The sequence below is a fragment of the Odocoileus virginianus genome, chromosome 11, assembly GCF_023699985.2.
Source record: "Odocoileus virginianus isolate 20LAN1187 ecotype Illinois chromosome 11, Ovbor_1.2, whole genome shotgun sequence".
Taxonomy (NCBI): domain Eukaryota; kingdom Metazoa; phylum Chordata; class Mammalia; order Artiodactyla; family Cervidae; genus Odocoileus; species Odocoileus virginianus.
In genome coordinates this window covers 21,455,506-21,478,872 of record NC_069684.1, presented here as the reverse complement: position 1 = coordinate 21,478,872, position 23,367 = coordinate 21,455,506, and the positions used below count along the sequence as shown (strand labels likewise).

Genomic DNA, 23,367 nt, shown 5'->3' with positions numbered 1-23,367 from the left:
TACAATGTTGTGTTGGTTTCTGCCACACAACAATGCGAATCAACCATTAGTATACATATGCCCCTGACCACTTTTCCTTCCTGATTTCCAGAAACTCCCTGCATGGCTGAAGGGCACAGGGGCCAAGCATAGCACCTCTAATTGGTAGAAGTTATACTGTGTGTCTGGGGAGGGCGATAGCAACCTACTCCAGTAGCGTTCCCTGGATAATCCCATGGACAGAGGAGCCTGGGAGGCTACAGTCTATAGCATTGCAAAGAGTTGGACGTGACTGAGCACGCATGCATAATGTGTGTATAGCTCTGCCCTCCAAAAGAACCACAGAATACTCTTTGAAATTCAGTAACAAACAGCCAGAGTAGAAGAAGGAGACCAGGAAACTTCTTTCATTCATTCATCAAGCACTAAAGTATCGGCATGCACCAGCACTAGGCTCACAGGCCAGAGAAAACAGGCATACAAACAAATATGTTACTCTACAGGAAGGACAGTAACAGAAATATAACAGAAATTATAAACCAAGCACTGTCCCGCTCACATGAAAGGTAGTTAATTCTCCCTAGGATGTCAGGGTCAGTTCCCAGTTGAGGTGCCTTGTGAGGTACAGATCAATGGTTCTCAAACATCTTGTCTCAGCAACACTTTTCATTCTTAAAAATTATGAGAACAAAGAGCTTTTTGTTTATGTGGGTTAAATCTGTCAATGTTTACCATATTTGAAGCCAGTCTGAGAAATGTCTTGAGTATTTATTAATTCATTTGAAAATAAGAAACTCACTACATGTTAACATAAACAATATATTTTATGAAAAAGATATTGTTTGTGATAAAAGGAACAGGGAGAGGAGTGACACTGTCATACATTTTTTTTGCAACTTTTTAAACTATCAAGCTTAATAAAAGAGGCTTCTCATCTATACTTCTGCATTAAATACACCACAGCATATTATTTTGGCTAAAGTATATGAAGAAAATCTTACCCACACAGAGACAAAGTTAGAAAAGGGAGGAGTACTTTCATAGCCACTTCAAGAAATTGTGGACAGTCTTTGATACTATGCCAAAACTCAGTAAAATATTACTAAAACTCTATATACTATCTTAAAGGTACACTACAATTTGGAAATAGAAACCATACATTGAACACTGTATTCATGCTTCAGCAAAATCCATTCCCACGTTGAAATCTGAACTTACTGTTTTTACTCATTCATGGTTTTGAAACATTAGGCACTGGTCATTTCGAAAATATTGGCTAATGGATTTACACAGATCTTCCAACTGTTGGCACATTTCATTACACAATTTCAAAAACTCTCATTCATTAATAGCAGCGCTGGTCTCCAGAGAAAAGTCTATAAGTATTGGAAAGCTGTCAAGTTCACTGTGGCATTTACGAGTGTTTTTAAAATATTTTTTCTCTTGAAAGCTTGGACTTTACCATTAGCTACAAATATTGTCAGTCATTTTCCAAGCACACTTTGTTCATTTTCAAGAAAATGGCAGCCAAACATCTATTACAATTTCTATTACAAGTACCCAACTCTGAATAAATATAGTTTTCCTGTTCTTTCAGGCAAAAAATGTGGTACAAGACAAAGGGAAATAGTTTAGCTTCCAACTCAAAACAATCACGCTTCAGCTTGGAGCATAAGGGCTGTGTGCATACTTCCCATTTTCAAGTTAGAATTTTAACAGGATGTGTACTCAGTGGTCACGTTTCATAAACTGCTTCATCTAGGATACCCCCAGCAAAGCCAGATTTAAAAAAAACAAAAAGCTACTGGTGTGGTGACAAGTGCAGTGACAACTAGCATGGTTTGGTGTCAATGAACTGATTCCTGTTTGATGCTGGGAGGGAATGGAGGCAGGAGGAGAAGGGGCCGACAGAGGATCAGAGGGCTGGATGACATCACCAACTCAATGGACATGAGTTTGAGCAAACTCCGGAAGTTGGTGATGGACAGGGAGGCCTGGCCTGCTGCGATTCATGGGGTCGCAAAGAGCTGGACACGACAGAGTGACTGAACTGAACTGAAGTCATCTGGAGTTTGCAGTTTTTCCCACCACTGCTTATGTACCATCATCACTCACTGGAAAAGACAAATAATATCTTTATATTATGAGGAAAGCAGTTTCTACTTCAAAAAGCCTCTGGAAAGGACCTCATCAATCCATGGGAAGATCTGTGGAACACTTTGAGAACCACTGATCTGGACTTGAAGGCTCCACAGGAATTAGCCCATGAAGTTGAGCAGAACCAAGCTCAACACACATTCACAGAGGAGATATTCCATGCCAAAGTAGCACTGTGCTAGAAGCCGAGGATACTGAGCTGAATAAGAAGTTGTCTGCCTTTAAGGAGCTTATCATATCATGGGATAAGCAAACAGGGAAGAAAATAGTGTATTATAGGTATGCATGTGAGAATACAGGAAAAGGGCAAAGAATGTAAAAGAATGAAATAATGTCATTTACAGCAACATGGGATTATCGTACTGAGTGAAGTAAGTCAGACAGAGGAGAAATATTGTATGGCATCCCTTAAGTGTGGAATCTAACAGGAAATGATACAAATGAACTTATTTACAGAAACAAACTTAGAGAAGGAAGTTATGGTTGCTGGGAGTAAGGATGTGAGGAATGGATAGTTAGGGAGTTTGGAATGGACAGGTACACATTGCTATATTTAAAATGGATAGTCAGCAAGGACCTATTGTACCTAGCACAGGGAATTCTGCTGTGTTACCTGGCAGGCTGCATGTGAGGGGAGTTTGGGGGAGAATGGATACATGTATATGTATGACTCAGTCCCTTCACCGTTCACCTGAAACTATGACAGTGTTATTAATCAGCTATACCCCAAAATAAAAAGTTTGAAAAAGAAAAAGGGCAAAGAACCCTAGAAGAGGAGGTGGTATCTCAGATGTATATGAAAGACTGAAAGGAATTAGGGGGAAATTTTAAAGAGATAAAAATAGGTCGCCATTCCCAAAGAAGGAAGTGGAGTTGTTGAGGTGACTTTGAGGTGGACTCCTCAATTTCCTTCTCCCCATCCAGTCTAGAATTTTGATTCCAGCTCCAGGAATGGGCCCTGATTACCTGTCATTGACTGGTTTACTGCTCCCATCTTGATGCAGGAGATTGGTCCAGGGCTGGGCAGGTCTGAGTCAACTCAAGCCAAAGAATTGCAAGGAGAGGCTTGTAGGGGGGCAGTGTCAGGAGACAAGGGCCTTCTCCCTCTTATGAAAGAACTCTCAGGAGCAACCCTGACTCTTCCTCCAGACATATTTCCATACTTTTCCATATGAACGTGATGCCCAGAACTGCTGCAGCTCTCTAGCCACCAGTCTAAGGATGTATTCACCCAGGAGGACAGAGCCCACAGAACTGCAGACACACACCTGGAGCCCTGAAAGAAGTAAGCCTGGTGGCCACTTTTACTGACCTACGTCTATGGATCCTTCTTATCATTTACATCAATTTCAATTTTCTCTTACTTGCAATGGAAAAGTTCTAAATTAGTATGAGGTTAATTTGAGATGGTGCTAGTGATAGAGGAACCAGATCATGGAGTACTTTGCATGCCTTAAGAATCCTGAGCATCTCCAGCAAATTCTAGGAGTCACTACAGTACTGTAAACTGGGAAATAGTAAGGCTTTTGCAGTTACCACCAGCTGATTTTGGAAAAACTTCCTACTTTTATGGCCAGGCTGCACTGGCTTTCTTTAAGTGTTACAAGGCACCTTCCTACCTGTAAGGAGCTTGTACAGTATCCATGAAAAGGGGGAGACAATTTCATTGAAGATCAGCAGGAGCAAATGCAACAGCGGACCATTAAGATGAGAATAGCAGAGTATTCCTTGGATTAAACACTAGCGGTCAATGGCAACTTCAATACAAGGAGCAGACGAGAAGCCAAAAGTCATTGTGATCAGGGAGAGACTGATCAGGTACTCACTACGAGGGTACACAAGTAAATGGATGACTTTTTTAAGATAGGAGAGACATGAATATATAGGCTGGAGGGAAAGGAAAAAAGAGAAAGAAAAAGTAAAGTGCTACAAGAGATGAATAAAAAATACAGCGAGGCCCCAGAAGAGGCAGAATTCTAGGTTCTGTAAGGACAGTATGTGTCTTTTTCATTACTCATTGCATCCTGAGAACCTAATATCATGACTGGTACTTAACAGCTGCTCAGAAAATTCTGGAAGTTGGAGATGAGAAGCTAAGAATGAATATGGAAGTAGGTCTACACATTTGAGAGCTGAGGTGTACAGAGATTATGTTCGATAGCCTTAATTTTTTTAGGTAAAGCAAGAGGCAAGGTCTTATGCTAAGTATAAAGATGTATATATTAAGTTGGGAGCTTAACTGTCTTATTAAAGGTTTGAAATAGTCACTGAGGGCAATGAAAGAAGTTTATCAAGGATGATAAAAAGTAAGCAATGTTTAGAACCAAACTAGATTAGAACCTAGATATTTATAGTACCACAAATCCATGCAAATGGGAATATTTATACAGAGATCTCAGCACTCAGTGTGGGGGCAGAAGTAAAGCATGTGGTTCAGGGGAACTGATTCACATTTGGACATTTAACTGGTAGATGGTATACAATGACAAGAAGCACTGAAATTGAGGATTCTGATCAAAAGGTACTTCAGGAAGAGGAGGAGATGCCAGAAACATGCTAATAGACATGGAGAAAATAAAAAGGTCAATGAAATGGTGAACTTCAAAAGAGGAAAGATCAGTCAGAGGGAAAAGGAGAGCATAAGAGCCGACAAGAAGACTGTGGTCTGAATAGGACCAGTTTCCGAGTGGAGTTCTGGGGATGAGGGGTTGTGACCATCGTCATGGGTGAATAAAGCCAGAGTTTTGATGGTCACTGGAGTTGTAGGAGTCAAGGAATTATAAAATAGGATATTGGATGTACTGTCCACATCAGGCGTTAACAAACTATGGTCTAGGAGTTACTTGCTTACTTTTAAAAACAAAGTTTTCATAGAACACAGCCACATCCACTTATTTATATATTGTCTATGGCTGCTTTTCTCCTACAAAGATATATTTGAGTCATTGCAATGGAGACTACATGGCCTGAAATACCCAAAATATTTACTGTCTTGCCCTCTAAGAACAGGTTTGTTGACCTGGGTCTACATGGTTAATGACATGTTCTTGGGTAAAGAGAGCAAAACCAGAGGGGCAAAACCAGTGGTGAAAGTCTAGGAAGTCGATCAGTGGAGACAGCTAGGAGGGGCAGAGGACGATGAACCTGAAGATGTGTGCTTCCAAAAAGGAGGTGCTTCCTGAAAGGAGACTGGAATTGTATGGGTCTTGAAGGATGGTAGTTAATTGTTTTTGAGATTCTTTTGCCAAAGACTGCTTTTTTCCCCAAAAAATCTTTGCCTTGTCTTGCCTTCCCTTCCCTCCTCACCTCTGCTTCTCCTCCTTCTCTTCCCCCCTCCTCCTTCTCTCTTCCCTGTCTCTCTCTCTCTCTCTCATTTAACTTCTCTCTCTCATTTAACTCAAGCACATAACCACCCACCTTAGACTACATTTCCCAGCATCATTCCCCAAGATTTGATTCATGTAAACAATGATATGATATGGGGAAAAGGCTAGATATGTGCAATTTTTGCTTTATTCACTTAAAAAAAAAAAAAACAAAACTAAGAAAATTGTCACTCTGAACTCATGCCCTTCTTCTTTGTGTAAGCCAAATCACACAAGCTGGTGCGCCTGCTTTCATATATAGAAAAGATAAAGACCTGGGGATTTAAAGAGCAACAAGAGGAAAGGATTCTGGATTTCTGAACAACTGCAGGGAGGGGAGCTGCCCTTTCAAACTGAACTACTAACGTTGGAACTGTCATCATCTGACAGTAAACTTTTCTTCTTTAAGTCATGTTTGTAAGGTCTCTTTGTTCCAGAAGGTTAACTCCTTCCCTACTTACAGTACCCTCTTTAAAATCTGATTTTACAGACTCACTTCCCAGGGCCTTCCCAGGTGGCACCTGGTAAAGAATCGGTGGCAAAGAATTTGTCTGCCAATGCAGGAGACTCAGGAGATGCAAGTTCAATCCCTGGGTCCAAAAGATCCCCTGGAAAAGGAAATGGCAGTCCACTCCAGTATTCTTGCCTGAAAAATCCCATGCATAGAGGAGCCTGGTGGGCTACAGTCCATAAGGTGGTAAAGAATCAGATGCAACTGAGCACGCACTCACTTTCCAAGAAATTTCACCTAAGATCTATACACAATAAACTTTGGACCAAATGTGGTCCTAAGGCTATATATCAGTGAAGAAGGCTATATATCAGCTTCATCAGTGAATAAAATAGGAAATGGCCATTCCTCCCATGTGTTTGGGGAATATTCTGAGAAAGTATCCAGAAAGTATGCACTTTTCAATAAAATTGCCACTGTTTGTCATTGCACCCTTTTAGGTTATATCCCTGATTAGTGCTACTGAAAAGAGTCATCCAGAAGACACCGGGAAGGAAAGGAAAAGGGATATGGGAAGGAGAATAAGGTCAAGGCACAGGATAGATTATAATGGAGGAAAATGAGTAAGAGCATTTTAATCCTCAGAATTCATAATAGGGGAAAAGTAGATATCTAGGGGAGAACAGGACAATCTGTAGTCATCTGTCAAGGCCACTAAAGGTACATAGACTTTGCACAACTCCAGGTGATGCTGCATGGACATAAATTTCAATGGGAATGGTGCCTCATGGAGCTATTTAAGTGGATTTACTGTGAGTATTCCCTCACTACCTAGAATTATAAAAACTACCTAGGAACTGGCAAGAGTAAAAGAATTCACTGGATACTTCTTTGGTTTACATGCCCAGCTTCATAGCCCTTCAGTCAAAGACTGTCAACTTTGACGTAAGTGCCAAATGTGACACTGTACTTCCTTTCACCCACTTTGGTTTTGTTTTTGTTCAGTCGATCAGTCGTGTCCGACTCTTTGCAACCCCATGGACTGTAGCACACCAGGCTTCCCTGTCCTTCAACATCTCCCAGAGTTTGTTGAAACTCATGTCCATTGAGTCAATGATGCCATCAAACCATCTCATCCTCTGTCGCCCCCTTCTCCTCCTGCCTTCAATGTTTCCCAACATCAGGGTCTTTTCCAATGAGTAGGCTCTTCACATCAGGTGGCCAAAGTATTGGCACTTCAGCCTTTCTATTTTCTAGGGCTCGTAATTTCTTTTCCAAACTCAGAATACCCAGTCAGCAGACTAACTCCCACCATTCTCTGAATCTCAACTTAGAGCACTGTCTCCAGAAGGAGTTCCCTATTATCCTGTCTGATTTAGTTGTTCATTATTTACTAACAAAGTAGTCAGTTCTTGATTCATTCATTACACTCACCATACTTTGTGGCACAGTGGCTAAGATTATAAATTCCATAGATAATTTCAATGCTATTTAAATTATTCTAGAGCAAACAAAGAAGGGAATATTTGAAAATTATTTTTATGAAACATGTAAATATATCAAATATAAAATTGATGTGTCTATTAGTTGCTCAGTTGTATCCAAATCTTTGTGACCCTGTGGTCACAAAGTATGTATCCACCATCCATCCAAAGTATGGATCCACCTGAATGTATCCCACCAGGCTCCTCTGTCCATGGGATTTTCCAGGCAAGAATACTGGAGTGGGTTGCCATTTCTTTCTCCAGGGGATCTCCCCAACCCAGGGATCAAACCCATGCCTCTCACATTTGGGCAGACTCTTTACCATCTGAGCCACTAGGGAAACCCATCATAAAATTGATGACCAATCCTGAAAAAGATTATACACACAAAGACAAGAAAACCTAAGTCTATCTCACTTAGGAATACTGACGCAAAATCAGTTCAGTTCAGTTGCTCAGTTGTGTCCAATTCTTTGCGACCCATGGACTGCAGCATGCCAGGCTTCCCTGTCCATCACCAATTCCCAGAGTTTACTCAAACTCACGTGCATCGAGTCAGTGATGCCATCCAACCATCTCATCCTCTGTCATCCCCTTCTCCTCCTGCCTTCAATCTTTCCCAACATCTTGGTCTTTTCCAATGAGTCAGTTCTTCACATCAGGTAGCCAAATACTCATAATAAAATATTAGCAAACAGAACCCACCAGCACATTAAAGGGATAATGCATCATTTACCAAGGAAGAATTATTTCATGAATGCAAAGATAGGTCAGTATTAGAAACTTTATTTATATAATGTATCCCTTTAATAAATCTAAGGAGAAAAATCATATGATTATCTCTATAGATACTGAAAATATAATTTAAAAAATTATCAATAGGGAAATAACACTTAATTCTTCCTTAATATGGTAATTTTTACTTACCTTAATCCAAAATCCATTATCATAATTGCAAGTCAGCAGTGCTATCGTCATTAAAGTCAGGAAAAGACAAGAATTCACATTATCACATTCTTTTTTGACCTTATATTGGAGTTACAACCAGTGTAATTAGATAAGAGAATGATATTAGAGGTAAAGAAACTTAAGGAAAGGATATAAAATTATCAGTATTTGCATATCAGATGTCTATGAAGCTAAAATATTCAGAAGAAGCAACTGAAACACTACTATGGTTAGAGATTTAGTAATGTAATGGGGGGTTGAAAATTAACACAAACATTAGTAGCTTTTATATATACAAACATCACACACACACACACACACATATATATAAATATTCAAAGCGATGGACTTTCCAGTAGTCATGTATAGATTGAGACTTCAACCATAAAAAGGCAGAGCACCAAAACATTGATGCTTTCAGAGACACGTGCACCCCAATGTTCATCGCATCACTGTTTATAATAGCCAGGATATGGAAGCAACCTAGATGTTCATCAGCAGACGAATGGATAAGGAAGCTGTGGTACATATACACCATGGAATATTACTCAGCCCTTAAAAAGAATTCATTTGAATCAGTTCTAATGAGATAAATGAAACTGGAGCCCATTATACAGAATGAAGTAAGCCAGAAAGATAAAGACCAATACAGTATACTAACGCATATATATGGAATTTAGAAAGATGGTAATGATAACCCTATATGCAAAACAGAAAAAGAGACACAGATGTACAGAACAGACTTTGGGACTCTGTGGGAGAAGGTGAGGGTGGGATGTTTCGAGAGAACAGAATCGAAACATGTATATTATCAAGGGTGAAACAGATCACCAGCCCAGGTTGGATGCATGAGACAAGTGCTCGGGCCTGGTGCACTGGGATGACCCAGAGGGATCGGGTGCAGAGGGAGGTGGGAGGGGGGATCGGGATGGGGAATACATGTAAATCCATGGCTGACTGATGTCAATGTATGGCAAAAACCACTACAATATTGTAAAGTAATTAGCCTCCAACTAATAAAAATGAACGGAAAAAAAAATTGATGCTTTCAAACTGTGGTGCTGGAGAAGACTTGAGAGTCCCTTGGACACCAAGGAGATCAAACCAGTCAATCCTAAATAAAATCAACCTTGAATACTCATTGGAAGGACTGATGCTGAAGCTGAAGCTCCAGTACTTTGACCACTTGATAAACTTCCCCCAAGACTCAAGGTGTGGAAGCCAAAAATAAATAATCATTAAATTACATAAAGTTCAAAAGCTTCTGGAAAACCAACCAACTAAACAAAAACATAGGTGACAGCAGAAGACATACATATACATCCACTTGAGAAAACAATTTCTCTGTAATCCATATTACAATCAAAGAGATCAGTGCCTTAGGATTTTAAAGTGCTGCTAAAAATGCAAGGTGAAGTAACAGTGACATATCACTTTATACTTAGTAGACTGACAAAAATTAGAACACTGGACAATGCCAAGTGTTGGCAGGATTATGGGGATGCAGGAACTCTCACATACTACTGATGAGAATATACAGTGGGGCAGCCATTCTGAGCACAGTCTGACAGTACTTAGTCAAATTAAGTGTATATAATCTTCATGAGCCAGCAATGCTACCCCTGCTGTATATCCCAGAGAAATTTTCACAATGATCTCCAAAGGAAATGTGCATAAACATGGCTACTGCAGCATTATTTATAGTGATGAGATGTTGGAGGCAGTCTGGACATACATTATTGAGTGGACTGGTAAAATCTGGTGGATGGCCACCATGGATTGCAAGACCTACACTGTCCAATTAGACCTTCTGCAATGATGGAAATGTTCTATATATGCACTTTCAATATGATGGTCACTAGCCTAGCATAAGGTTATTTAAACTTAGTTACTTGATTTTTTGAGAAAAAAATTGGTTCCTTAGCAGCACTAGCTCAATTTCAAATGCTAAAAAGCCACACATAGGCTGCGGACTACTATATTGAATAAGGCAGGTATAGAACATTATCATTATTGCAGAAATTCAATTACAGAGTAGAGTGTTGGGCTGTGTTCACACATAGTAACGTGAGTGGATCTTAAAATATAGTGTTGACTGAAAAGAGTAAGAATCAGAATGTCATTCTATCACGTCACCATTTAGTTAAGTTAAAAATACACGACCACACAAAAACTATTCACATTTCACAGGAACAAATTTAAGAAAAGATACATATTAAAAATATTAGAATGTTGGCCTGTGAGAAAGAGTAGCTGTAAATTGAAAGTAGGGATCTGTTGTGCGTGTGTGCTCAGTCATGTCCCACTGTTTGTGACCCCATGGACTGTAGCCTGCCAGGGATAAAAACAGCCAAAATCACAAGTGAGCCGCTTGTAGGAGGAGGGCTCTCACAGATCTATGATAAATGGATTAGGGAGTACAATCAACTCAAACCTCTCCATTGAGGTTACAAAAGCAAAACAAATCAAAAAATGCGGCAACATTCAAGAAAACCACCTGCTAATATTTACAGCAGTATTATTCTTAATTGTTAAAAACTGGAAGCAACCAAAATGCCTTTCACTAGGTGACCAGATAAACAAACAGTGGCACGTCCACACAATGTAACATTATTCAGCACTAAAACAAATGAACTAACAAGCCATAAAAAAATATATATGAATGAATCTTAAATGCATATTGCTAAGTAAAAGAAGTAAGTCTGAAAAGGCCACCTACTGTGTAATTTCAATTATAAGACATTCTAGAAGAGGCAAAACAAAGTGAGACTAAAAGATCAGTGCTTGCCAGAGTGTGGGGGTAATGAAGAAAGGGCTGAATATGTGAAAGGTGAAGGATTTTGTGGGGCAGTAAAACTATTTTGTATGATAATATAATTGTGGATGTATGACACGTATACTTGTTAAAACCCCATAGAACTTTGTGTAAAAGTTCAGAGAAAAGAAATTACAAATTAAGACAAAAGAACAAATTAAGAGAAAGTTGTGTACAAATTAAGAGGAATCATTTAGGAGGTGGGGTGATCCCAGAATGGAATGCAGAATGTGACAAAATATGAACTGTTTCATAAATAAATGAAACAACTTCTCTGCAGGAGTAGGGGAGGGTAAAGGCATTGATCTAAGTAACTAAGTGATCAAAGAAATGAGTAGGATCTATAAAACTAAGGGAACCATACACAAGAGCTCTACTCTGGCTGGTAAAGTTTTTCCCCATGGGGATATAAGAGAAATTCTGACACTTCTGTACATGTATACTGGAGTAGAACAATTAAATAAACGGATGGAAGACAGTGGGAACCAGGTTTTCTCACTGTTGGTGTGGAATAAACAAGGGAAGGGGGCTAGAATGATCCACAGATTAGATACATATATTAGATGTTATTAGATGATGAGATAACAGATTATAGCTGGAGACATCAGTATGAAGTTATGCTTAATATACATACAGGTGGCTACATATGAAATATTTATAGGTATGTGTATACATATGACTTAGTAAAGTGAAAGAAAAGTGGAAGTGTTAAGTCGCCCAGTCATGTCTGACTCTTTGCAACCCCATGGACTGCAGCCAGTCAGGCTCCTCTGTCCATAGAATTCTCCAGGCAAGAATAAGTGGAGTGGGTAGCCACTCCCTTCTCCAGGGGAACTTCCCGACCCAGGGATTAAACCTAGGTCTCCTGTATTGACAGGGGATTCTTTACTGTCTGAGCCCCCAGGAATCCCTATGACTTAGTAACACACATACTTCTTCATTCTGTTAACTGAGAGGGCCTAGAAGCAACTAACACTCAGTATAAATCAGTATACCTAGTCCCTAGATCTCCAGTGAACAAACTTGGGGCTCACTGGAGAAATAGCTGATTCTAGGAATGGACAGTGGTGGGATGGGGAAGCAATATACAAGATGAGCTTGAAGCAGCTTGCAGTGACAGAAATAGCAAAGTGCTTAAAAATCAAAAACAACAAAAATCTATATGTATTAATGGGGTTATGTCAAAGGAACACAGAAGGTAACTGAAAGAGCTCACATTAGCTAAAGCTCAAACAATTTGAGCAATAAAATCAATAAAATAGTATTGGGTTATAATCCAAAGTATAAAATAAATATTCATGAGTTCATATGATATAAATAAATGATTAAATCAATACATTAATGAGACATAAGGGAAAATTCTCTCCTAGAATAATTCAAAATAATTTATATAGGTTCTTGGCCTTCAAAAAGGTAGACCCATAACTTCCCCATTCTTTTTGTATCGGCTATGTGTAATGAACTCCCTTCAAAGAGAACAGCATGGAAATGGGAAAGAAAAGTAACTTCTCAGTGGAGAAAACTGACAAATTCAGCCAGGTGATTGAGGTCAATAGGTCATAATGCACCCTTGACATGATGTAATGAAAATGATACTTTACAGCTTCCTCCCCCAAACTCAAAGTCCGAATCGAAGCATGAGAAAACATTAGACAGATCCAAACATTAGACAATCCAAACAAATTGAGGGACATTCTCCAAAATACCTGAGGAATACTCCTCAAAACTGCCAAAATCATCAAAAAGAAGTCTGAGAAACTCTCATAGCAAAAAGATGCTTAAGGAGATGTGATGATTCAATGTAAGATTCAGGTAGGATCTTGGGGAAGAAAGAAGATAAAAACTAAGGAAACTTAGTGTTTAAATATAAAAACTAGGTTAAAAATTAAGGAAATCTGAATAAAGTATAGACTTTAGTTAATAGTGACATGTCAGTATTAGTTCTTTAATTGTAATAAATGTATCATACTAATAAAGATGTTAATAACAGGAGGAGCTGGGTGCAGGCTATATGGGACCTCTGTATGGTCTTTATAATTTTTCTCTAAATCTAAAACTGCTATAAAAATTGTTTACTTCTTTCAAAAAGGAAAAAATAAAAAACAAAAATTGAGAACCGCCATATATTGGAGAAAACCTTATTTTGAAAGGATGCATGCTCCCCACTATTCACTGTAGCACTATTTACAATAGCCAAGACATGGAAGAACCTAAATGTCCATTGACAGAGGAATGGATAAAGACAGTGTGGTACACACACACACTGGAATATCACCCAGCCATTAAAAAGAAAGAAATAATGCCACTTGCAGAGTGACGTGATGGACGTAGAGACTGTCATGCTGAGTGACGTGAGTCAGAGAAAGACAAATAAATGATATTGCTTATGTGTGTACTCTAAAAACTGGTAGAAATGAACCTATTTACAAAATAGGAATTGTAGAAATTGAGTCACAGATGAACACAACAAACTTGTGGTTGCCAAGGGCAAAAGGGATGGGGAGGGATAAACTGGGGGACTGGGACTGACATGTACACACGACTAGATATAAAAGAGAGAACTAATAAGAACCTACCGTATGGCACAGGCAACTCTATTCAGTAATCTGTAATGACCTATATGGGCACAGAATATAAAACGAGTGGATATAGGTATATGTATAACTGACTTACTTTGCTGCACAATTGAAAGTAACACAACATTGTAAATAAACAATATTCCAATAAAAATTAATCACAAAAGAACTGCCAGAATGTTTGAAGCCCCTTTTCTTTCCTTCTTCCTTCATATCATCTACCTTTTCACCAGAAGTAACACCCATCCTTTGTATTTTTCTGACACCTTGCTTTTCATGCAAATTGTACTTGTGTATGTATCCTTAAACATGTTATTATTTTGAATTTTATACAAATGAAATTGTACCATTTGTATTTTTAAGCTAGTTGCTATTTTCACTTAATGATACATTTGTGAGGTTTCCCCATGTTGGTATATCTAGCTGCAACTCATTATTGGTAAATGTGGCTAGATAATACACTGTTGAGTGATTATACGCCTTGTATACTTCTAGCCTTCTATTAACAGATGTTGGGTTGCTTCCAGGTTTTGCTACTACCAACAATGCCACCACAAATATTCCTGTATATACATGTAAGAAGTCCTGTGTAATAAAAACTTAGAAGTGGAATTGCTGGGTCATGAAGTATGTACATTTTTAACTTTACTATGTAATATATACCAAATTGTTTTACAAAAGTCATCATGTCAATTCAGATCGCCATCAGGAACAATTTAATTTTTCCTAATTTTGTTCCTTGGAAACTTGGAGATCAATAGAGGCACTTTGTTTTTTTCTCTCAGTCTTTAAAGTGTATATGATTTAAAAAATATTAACTATATTTATAATATTTATAGTAACAGTGATGATAGATGGAAAGTTTTTGGTATATTAAACTTTACCATAGGCTTTAACTTGTCCTTGGAGATTAACTTGCTCAAAATAGAGCTTTTTCTGCTATCTGTGTACATATATTTGAACTTGGTATAAAAGTGAAGAAATAAAGACTTGGCATATTCCTGCTGAAAAGGTGCCAAGTTCTGTTCTTGTAAACTGGCCTTAATCTGAGAAACTACTAAACTTTAGGTTTTGATTACATTCCTTAAAATATATGTATATAAATATAAATATATATATATATATATTCTGTAAAACAAGACCTCAATCTTGCCTTCAAAGATATATAAAGAAATTAAGCTGGTATTTTACTTTTCTTTCAAAAACTTGAATTCAGACCAGCTCAGTATATCTAGAAGAGCATTTGAAGCATTGTAAAATTCATCACTCTTGCATTCAAAATTCCTTTGATGTAAAATCCACAGTTCTATAGAGAAACAGTAAATAGTAACCCTCTCAATACCATAAATTAGTGCATTCTGCTAGCATGAGTTATGTGAGTGCTGAATTCCCTACCTTAGGATTGCTACCAGTCACCCTCCCGTGTTTTAGATGGGGCTGCCACTCATTATGAATGTATTTGCTGTTTACCTAGGCAGCTCACTGTATCAGAGAGCAAAAAGAAGGAAAAGGAACAAATTTCTAAGTTTCTTCTTGAGTGTGAAGATGGATGGATGTGTGAAGAAACAGTAGGATACTTACTATTAGGCAAAGCTCAAAGGTAAGTAGAAAACTATGTCTGATGTTATATTTGAAGCCAATCAAAAAGCTCAGTATGCTATTCAGGCAGCATCACTGAGCTCTGACAGTGAATTCTATGCACAAGATCACCGGCTACAAACTTCAGTGGCCTTGGTCAAGAAGCCGAAAGCACAGTGCCTTCTGGATGGCTCCATTTCACAGTGGAACCTGCTCTCTGGGCTCCCCAGTTTGTATTTCTGTGGGGCCTTTCTCAGAAGAGCACAGAACATGTTCCCTTAATCCCCACCTACCCTACCATGTTCATCATGACTGTGGATGCCATCACATGCCGTACAACATGACTACTCAGACCTGGAAACTATGAATGAAGCAAGAATTCCCCAATTCTGCTTAGGTAAGTATACCTACTTAGATAAATACTTCCTGATGAAGTTCACCCTCTTCAGCATTAAGGCTTATGTGAGAAATCACTCAATGGACAAGGATATTCAAAAGGTATTTACATAGAAGCCACAAAGGACTCCGTTATACAAACTGAATATATTTTCCTACTCTATCTATTGCCAGGGCTCCTTTTATTTAACCATGAAAAAGAATAGATTTTTTAAACTTTTAAGACATATGAAATAGTAACTATGAGAAAGACTTAAATGCATATTGACCTGAGTTCGAGTTACGGATCCATCAGTTATTAGCTATGTGACCCTGAGTAAGTTACTTAACCTCTCCATCCTTTCCTTTTTCTCCACTATGGAAGAAGCAGAAAGTCCTCCCGAGTTGACACCAGATCTGTCTTCAAAGCCTGTTCTTTTAACCACCATACTGGCCTGCTCCAGACACTTTAAATAGTACCTTGCATGCAGGAACTCACTACATCTCTGCAGGCTGATTGATTTATCTTCAGGCATACCTTCTTCAATCAAAAGCCATGACAGTTAAAGTGAAACTCCCAGGCACAAGAGAAACAGCTTTCTTCACTAAGTTTTACACACAGTCAATAGCTGGGTCTGAAACAGAGGAGCATCCCTTTCAAATAGTAATGAGACTGATAAATGTGTTCTGTACACATCGCAGAAAACCACACTTCAGCACAGAAGCCATACTTCAGGTTAACCAGTTGTCTCAAAATCAGATATGCCTCCAAAGCTGGAAAGTCTACTGTTTTGAAAGATGGGATGCAAGATTTTAGTTAAGATATGAAATTTTAATTGGCTAGTTCAGCAAAATTTTATAGTCTCCTGAGAAGATAATAAGACTTCTGTATCTAAATATCTTGAATTAGGAACTGCAGTTATTTTTCATATTATAAAAAGTTTACAACACTTCTGAAAACAGGGGTTTAGATGACCTAAGAGGTGCCAGATAGTTGCCATAAAAAAGTGGTGCAGCCATAGTACAACCAATATTCCTAGGAAATACGGCAATCTAGAGATGGCGTGGCTTGACTAAGAGCATTCAAATTCAAAACTATGTGTACCCTAACAAAACACATCTGAAAGTTACATATGGCCCTTTCACCAGAATTTGCAAATAGGATTGCAAAGAGAGAGGAGAACAGGAGATAATGCCACCCCTTCACTGTCCCTCAGAGTTATCCTGCAAGCAAAATTGACAACAGTTTTGATGGCTGAGACAGCCTCTCCAAGTCAGGCATCACTGCTTCCTACGTCAAGTCAACCCTCCCCTGCCCGGCTTTTAAGCCACGGGCCACATCCCACTCTCAGAGCCAGAAACGGTCGTCTGTACTCTCAGACCACCAGGCTAATCTCCATACTATGCCATATGCATGCTAGTCCCACACGCATTCCTACCACCATCCCTGGCTCATCCTTTCCATGACCTCAAATGGCTTCACCATTTCTAGGCCAAGCCAAATTTAACCTAACTTTAATTTTGTTCATGTGTGTGTGTGTGTGTGTGTGTGTGTGTGTGTGTGCACGCGCATGTGCTTTTTTTTTAATCCATGCAAAGAGTTACAGAAGAGGGATGAATGAACCCAAACTACTTTGGTGGGGGTAGAGAAGACGTCATAGAAAGGTGACATGTGAGCAGGGCATAGAAGGAAGAAGGCTGCCAAGTGGAGGAGAGGGGAGAGCAGGTGTACAGTCCTGAGAGCCAGAGCAGGCTTGCAGAGATAAGAGGCTGGAGAAGGCTGTGGTCAGAAGACCCTTGATGCCTCAATGAAGTGACAGGACTTGATCCTGGAGACAGAAGGCCTCTAGTCAAGCCCGTAACTTCCATGGAGTCTACTCTTGCCATGCAAGTGTCTTCTTCCTCGGAATTCCTACAGCCTTGAAGAACCTTTAAGAACCACGTAATCAGGTGTTATTACTCTCAGCTCTCAGGGCAGGAACCATTTATTTTTATTTTTTTTAACTTCTATATCTTAACAGTACCTAAGAGTACTTAGCAAGTAAATGCTCAGTAAATTCCCAAAACTGACCGATTCAAATTCTTCTAGGGGATGGATTAAACAAACCAGGTTCTAGAGACAGGAGTAGGGAAAACTCTGTAAATCAAGGTCACTACAGACCTTACTATTGACCATGAGTGACAGGATCCAGGACTACAAAAATGAAGTTCAAAAGCAACCACACTTGACTTCCATGAACTTGGACTCCTCTCCTTTTGTCCCCTGCTTTGGCCCACTGCCCCAGCTGAGATTCACTCCTACTTCCCCTGGGAATTCAGAGCCAAAAGGGGAGGTACCAGCATATCTCTGGCTCTGAACATACCCCCAGTGACTGGGAGGGCCGGGGACAATCAATGCATTTAGCAAATGCATCTGCCCCTGAAATGAGAGTGTGTGTCCGCTCCTATGTTCAATGCCAAGTTGCAGGAGGTTACCATAGCAACTCCAGCAGGATGCTGCAGTGGGCAGCTTTGCACAGAGGTGCAGAAAACCCATTCTTTAACATGTGGGCTTTGGCTGTGCACATTGGATCCAAGCAGGCACATCATGGCTTCAGGTCCTGCCTTTGCGATTCTGCAAAAAAGTGGAATGTTGAATGCCTGCTCATCCAATCTTCCTTTTTCATGTACCACACATGTCCCTTCTCATGCACAGTGAACACGGCATGTAGAGCCCCAGAATAGGCTCTTTAGAAACATAATTCCCTACCCTCGTTCTTACACTGGATGAACAGATTGTGTACTTGCACATCAGCATGACTTCCAACACAAAATTTACATCCACCAAAGAACCCAGCAATTGTACATTTTAATGAACAGCGTATCTACAATGTCCGCATTCCCAGCCAGCCCCCAGTTTTCATTGTTATTTGTACATTTCTAATGCAAAAATAAACACCATTAAGACTATAGGTTGGGTTTAATGAGGTCTACCACACTGTACTCCAGGAACTATAAACCAACTTTTCAAAGGACCACCAGGCAGTTTTTGAAATTGTTTTTCCATAGAGACTGGAGAGTGGGGGTTTACTCATCCACTTCTTAATGTTTCATGTCTCATAAGGAAAGAGCATGAAAGGGATGTGAAATACCATTCCATTTGTGGTTCTAACCTACATACAGCCATCAGGAAGCCATGTCCCTACAGAGTGAACTTTAGTTGGTAGGGCAGTCAAATGGATGGGACAGCTTCCTGGACAGTTTCACTCTTTTCCCTTGGATCTAGAAAGTTACTGGTGGCTGTCTATTAATTCTCTCCTTGGCAAAATAAGAATGGTGGTTTACAGCAGCACTAAAGAAATGGATGGCATGGCTGGCCTACACAGCAGGGAGAAGTGAAGGAAATTTTGGATAACAAAGTCACATGCACCTGTGGTACTCTGCAAGCTGCAAAGCAGGACTACAGTATCCTTGCAGCTCAGTAGTGAAAAAAGAGGAGTGGACTAGAGGTAATGTAGAAGTTCTACTATCTGAAGGAGTTTTGTGGCCTAAGAAAATTAAAATAGGATACCAAGGGAGAGATGTAAACAAACAAAGGAAGGAGGGCTTCTTGACCAGGGAAGCCATTCTTTGTGCAGGAATGCCTGTGTCTATCTCTCTAAGGGAGCTTGAGAACAAAGATGCCAATGTTAACAGACCACAGTCTGGATGATTTCTTTATTCAAGGAGTTGGAGATTTGGAGGTTTCTGTTACACGAAAGCATGGAGGTAGGACAGATTGGACACCAGGGGTGTAAGAAACTTGTGTTCTGAAGGAAGGCCAGAGAGTGTCAGCAGCCTGTGTGTGCTCAATCCCGTCTGACTCTTTGCGACCCCATGGACTGTAGCCCGCCAGGCTCCTCGGTCCATGGGATTCTCCAGGCAAGAGTACTGGAGTGGGTTGCCATGTCCTCCTCCAGGGGATCTTCCCAACCCAGGGATGGAACGCAGGGTCAGCAGCCTAGGTGACAGATAAAGAGCTCTCACTGAGAGAATTCCGGAGAATCCACCAATCTGCCCTACAGAGGCCTGGCTAGGTGAGCACTGGAGGCCTATTTTTAACTGTCCCCAGGAGATGATGGGGGGGGGGGGGGGGTGCGGGGGGCGTCCAGGGGCTTGAAGCCAAGAACTGAGCTTGTGGCCTGGGAGCAGGAAAAAGGCTTCTGGGAGTTGACCTGGGAGCAGCCAAGAAGTGCTCCGGTGCGTGTGCTTATGAATGAAAGCCGGGGACGGTTTCAGAGGGACTCAGGCAACCTGTTCCTTGGGGGCCAAGGCAGCGCAGGGGAGGTGGGAGGCCCAGCATCCGGGTCGGATTCGGGGAGAAGTCAGGTGCAGTGAAGCGCCCGCCTGTAGGTCGGCGTGGAGAATGGTCTGGGTGCGGGGCGGATCCAGGGAGGTAGGGTGGGGGAGGGGAGGTAGTCGGCGAGTGGGTGTGGAGAGCGAGCCGGAGTGGGGGGGCTGGGGGCGCCGGGCCAGCGCCTCGGGCCGCCTCGACCTCCCCCGGGACTCACCCAGCACGAAGTAGGGCAGCTCCGTGTTCTCCAGGTCGTCCACCACGACCATTTCTCCCGGGAAGTCGTTGCGTACGGAGAAGAGGAGCTTGGGTTCGGAGGCCGAGGGGCTGTGCATGATGTTCAGGTCGTTCTCGCGCAGGAAGGGCAGCGCCGACACCGTGATGCTCTTGAGCTTGCACTCCAACTCCTTGGAAGGATCCACGTCGCCGGCGGCCGTGGCCAACACCGCCGCCGGCCCCCAGCAGCAGGCGAGCAGGGCGCAGAGCCCGGCTAAAGCCATCTTGAGCCCCGGCCGCCTTCCTCCCAGCGCTGCGAAGGTGGGGGAGGCAGCGAGCGGGGAGGGAGCGAGCGAGCGAGCGAGCGCGGGAGGCGGGGGAGGTTGGGGAGGGGATGCGGAGCCGGGAAAGCCCGGGTCCCCCGGACCGAGATGCCGCTGGCCTGGTGCAGGGCTAAGGAGAGCCCGCGCGCTCTTTGTTTCCCGGAGCTGCTTATCTGGGGAAGGCAAGAGGGGAGGTGGGGGGGAAGTGGGGAGAGAAGAAAGGAGAAGGAAGGACGTCGGAGCAAAGAGGAAGGGAGCTGAAGATTCTGGGGAATCAGGTCAGCCCCCAGCGGGCAGCCGGTGCTGCCGCCTTTCTCCTTCGCATCCCCCCCAGCAGGAGCACGCTCTTGGCTATTAACTACCTGCACAGCATTTTTTTTTTCCCCCAACCGTTTTTCCAATGCAAAATCTTCCCTCCCGCATTATCTTCCTGATGGCTTGGGAAGGGCGCGCGCACACACCCCTTAAAATGTGCTTCCTCAGAGCAAGTGAAGGGGGTCTCTAGATGCAAATACTCCCCCAGTTGTTTTGTAGATATAGGTGGTTCCATTCTTGTCTTTTTACACACTAAAATTGGATTTTTATACTGGATAAGCGTGTGCTGGAATAAATGCACGTGTGTGTTATTATTCAGCACTAACGGTGCATAAATATGTTTAGAGGGAATATTTTGTATGTACATATATATGACAAATAACAAGGTCGGTGTATTGCATACAGTTAAGCAGAGAATTAGAACTTTTATTTGCAATTTCTCTCTTCCTTTTCCGTTTCATTTCTGTTACCAATCTTATCTGTGGTAAGCAATATAAAGATCATTTGGAGCTGGCTATAATTGATAGAAAACGTAGAGCTAGCTCAAAGAATTGTTGAGCCTTTAGTTATAGAGAATCCAGTAAACAGAACAGAGCTGGAAGAAAATGTGAGAAAAACAAAGTTTCTAGACGACCTTAACAAATGTAAAAGGAATTAAAAAATCTCCTTGGGCATGGGCCAGGTCAAACCCAGCCCAGTCAAGAGTAGAACAGGGTAGATAATGAAAACACCACTAACAACAAAAACCCTTGAAAGTTTTGTTTCCTTTAGTGCTGGACAATAATGCCTTAAGCCTTAACAAAATGACGATAGTATGCAATAAACTGGTAGAAAAGTGATTTTTGTATGTGCCAGTATCTGATGATTAACTGAACTTTCTCTTACAGGATAACCTTTAACTCATTTTAGAAGTTTGCCAAAACTAACACAGCATTGTAAATGAACTATACTTCAATTAAAAAAAAAAGTTTGCTCTTAAACATTTATTCAATGCTGACTTAAATACTAGGTGCTGTAAGACTATGCTATAAATAATTTCTAATATCTGGGAATTTAATGCACCACCATTTTCAAAGAGGATTTCCACTTTAGAACAATTTCTCATTCTACCTAGTGTCAATTTATTGGCATCTGTGAATGTATGTCCTTTAACAGAAACAACAACAACAAAAAAGCTTTGCCATATGTTTGACAAGGTTACTCTAGTTGATGAATGGGAATAAAGAAAATGAGTCATATATTTAAGGTCACATTTAAGGAGTGAAAGTCTTGCTTATAAGAAAAGAGAGAAAGACTTTATAACAGTTTGATTTTTTTTTTTTTTACATATCTGAGAACTATTACCATGTAGCGTTGCAAATTACTGCAAAAAGCATTTATCAGCTAATGACTTTTTAAAACTCATCTTCATAGGAGATACTGAGATAAAGACCCCATGGTGTCTCTTTTGCCTACTCTCTCTAACATAAAAACCAGTATTAACTTTGTTACTCAAGGTTTCCCATTGAAAAATTAGAGTGTTAACGAGAAAATACACTTGGTCTTAGAATGTGAGAAATAGCATGAAACTACCAGATCATCTATTAGTCTAGTTTCTCATTTGACAGATAAGGAAGTTGAGGACAGTGAAATAGTGAAGCGGTTTGCATGCTTGCATGTGGTCAGTCGCTTCTGCTGCTGCTACTGCTAAGTCGCTTCAGTCGTGTTCGACTCATTCGACCCCATAGACGGCAGCCCACCAGGCTCCTCTGTCCCCGGGGTTCTTCAGGCAAGAATCCTGGAGTGGCTTGCCATTTCCTTCTCCAATACATGCATGCATCCTAAGTCGCTTCAGTCGTGTCCAACTCTGTGCAACCCCGTGGATGGCAGCCCACCAGGCTCCTCTGTCCATGGGATTTTCCAGGCAAGAATACTGGAGTGGGTTGCCATGCCCCCCTCCAGGGGATCTTCCTGCATTGCTAGCTGACTCTTCACCACTGAGCCATGGGGGAAGCCCCAGTGAAGCAATTTACTCAAGATCAATCTGCCAAGAAGGAGTGGGGGAGTGAAGACCACAAACAAGATTTTGCCTAGGGCTCTTTCCACTACACAGTTATTGGACATCTAGGTACACCCATGGATACTTTTTGGACTTTAATGGCTCCCAGTAATTCATTCAGTAAACATTTGCATACCTACCATATGCTGTGCATTAGACTAAGCACGGGCAGATTCTAGGAAAAATACTCTTCTTGCTTTTGAGTAGCATATAATCTATTATTGTTTTGAAATCTTTCTTCCTCATTTTCTTAAGTGTATTGAGTCATTTTAGAAAACCCAAGTGAACCATTTGATTTTCTAATAAGTCAATATTGACTTTACTTTGCCTATCTATAGTTTTTACATGATTACATTTTTACATACTTTCTCATTCACAGTCACAAGAAAAAGGGTACATGGATTAAATGTCCATTTAGAAGAGGACGACAGAGGA

At 40.8% G+C, this 23,367-nt stretch overlaps 2 protein-coding genes across 5 annotated transcripts in view; one reads left to right on the top strand and one right to left on the bottom strand.

Annotated features, from left to right (window-relative positions):
* The window catches only part of ASTN1 (astrotactin 1), a 349,784-nt gene extending 328,825 nt beyond the window's left edge, over positions 1 to 20,959 (bottom strand). The window contains exon 1 of one of the 3 annotated variants that reach the window (XM_070474036.1): positions 20,258 to 20,959. In XM_070474036.1, coding sequence (XP_070330137.1) covers positions 20,258 to 20,540 — 283 coding nt within the window. In that variant the 5' untranslated portion in view covers positions 20,541 to 20,959. The remainder of the gene's footprint in view (positions 1 to 20,257) is intronic. The other 2 variants (XM_070474037.1, XM_020879725.2) reach the window with 2 other exon arrangements.
* BRINP2 (BMP/retinoic acid inducible neural specific 2) overlaps positions 20,481 to 23,367 on the top strand; it is a 159,135-nt gene continuing 156,248 nt past the window's right edge. Inside the window, exon 1 of one of the 2 annotated variants that reach the window (XM_070474040.1) lies at positions 20,481 to 20,577. The gene's annotated coding sequence lies outside the window, so the exon portion shown is untranslated. Of the gene's footprint in view, positions 20,578 to 20,799; positions 20,858 to 23,367 lie in introns of those variants that run through there. The other variant, XM_070474039.1, reaches the window with a different exon arrangement.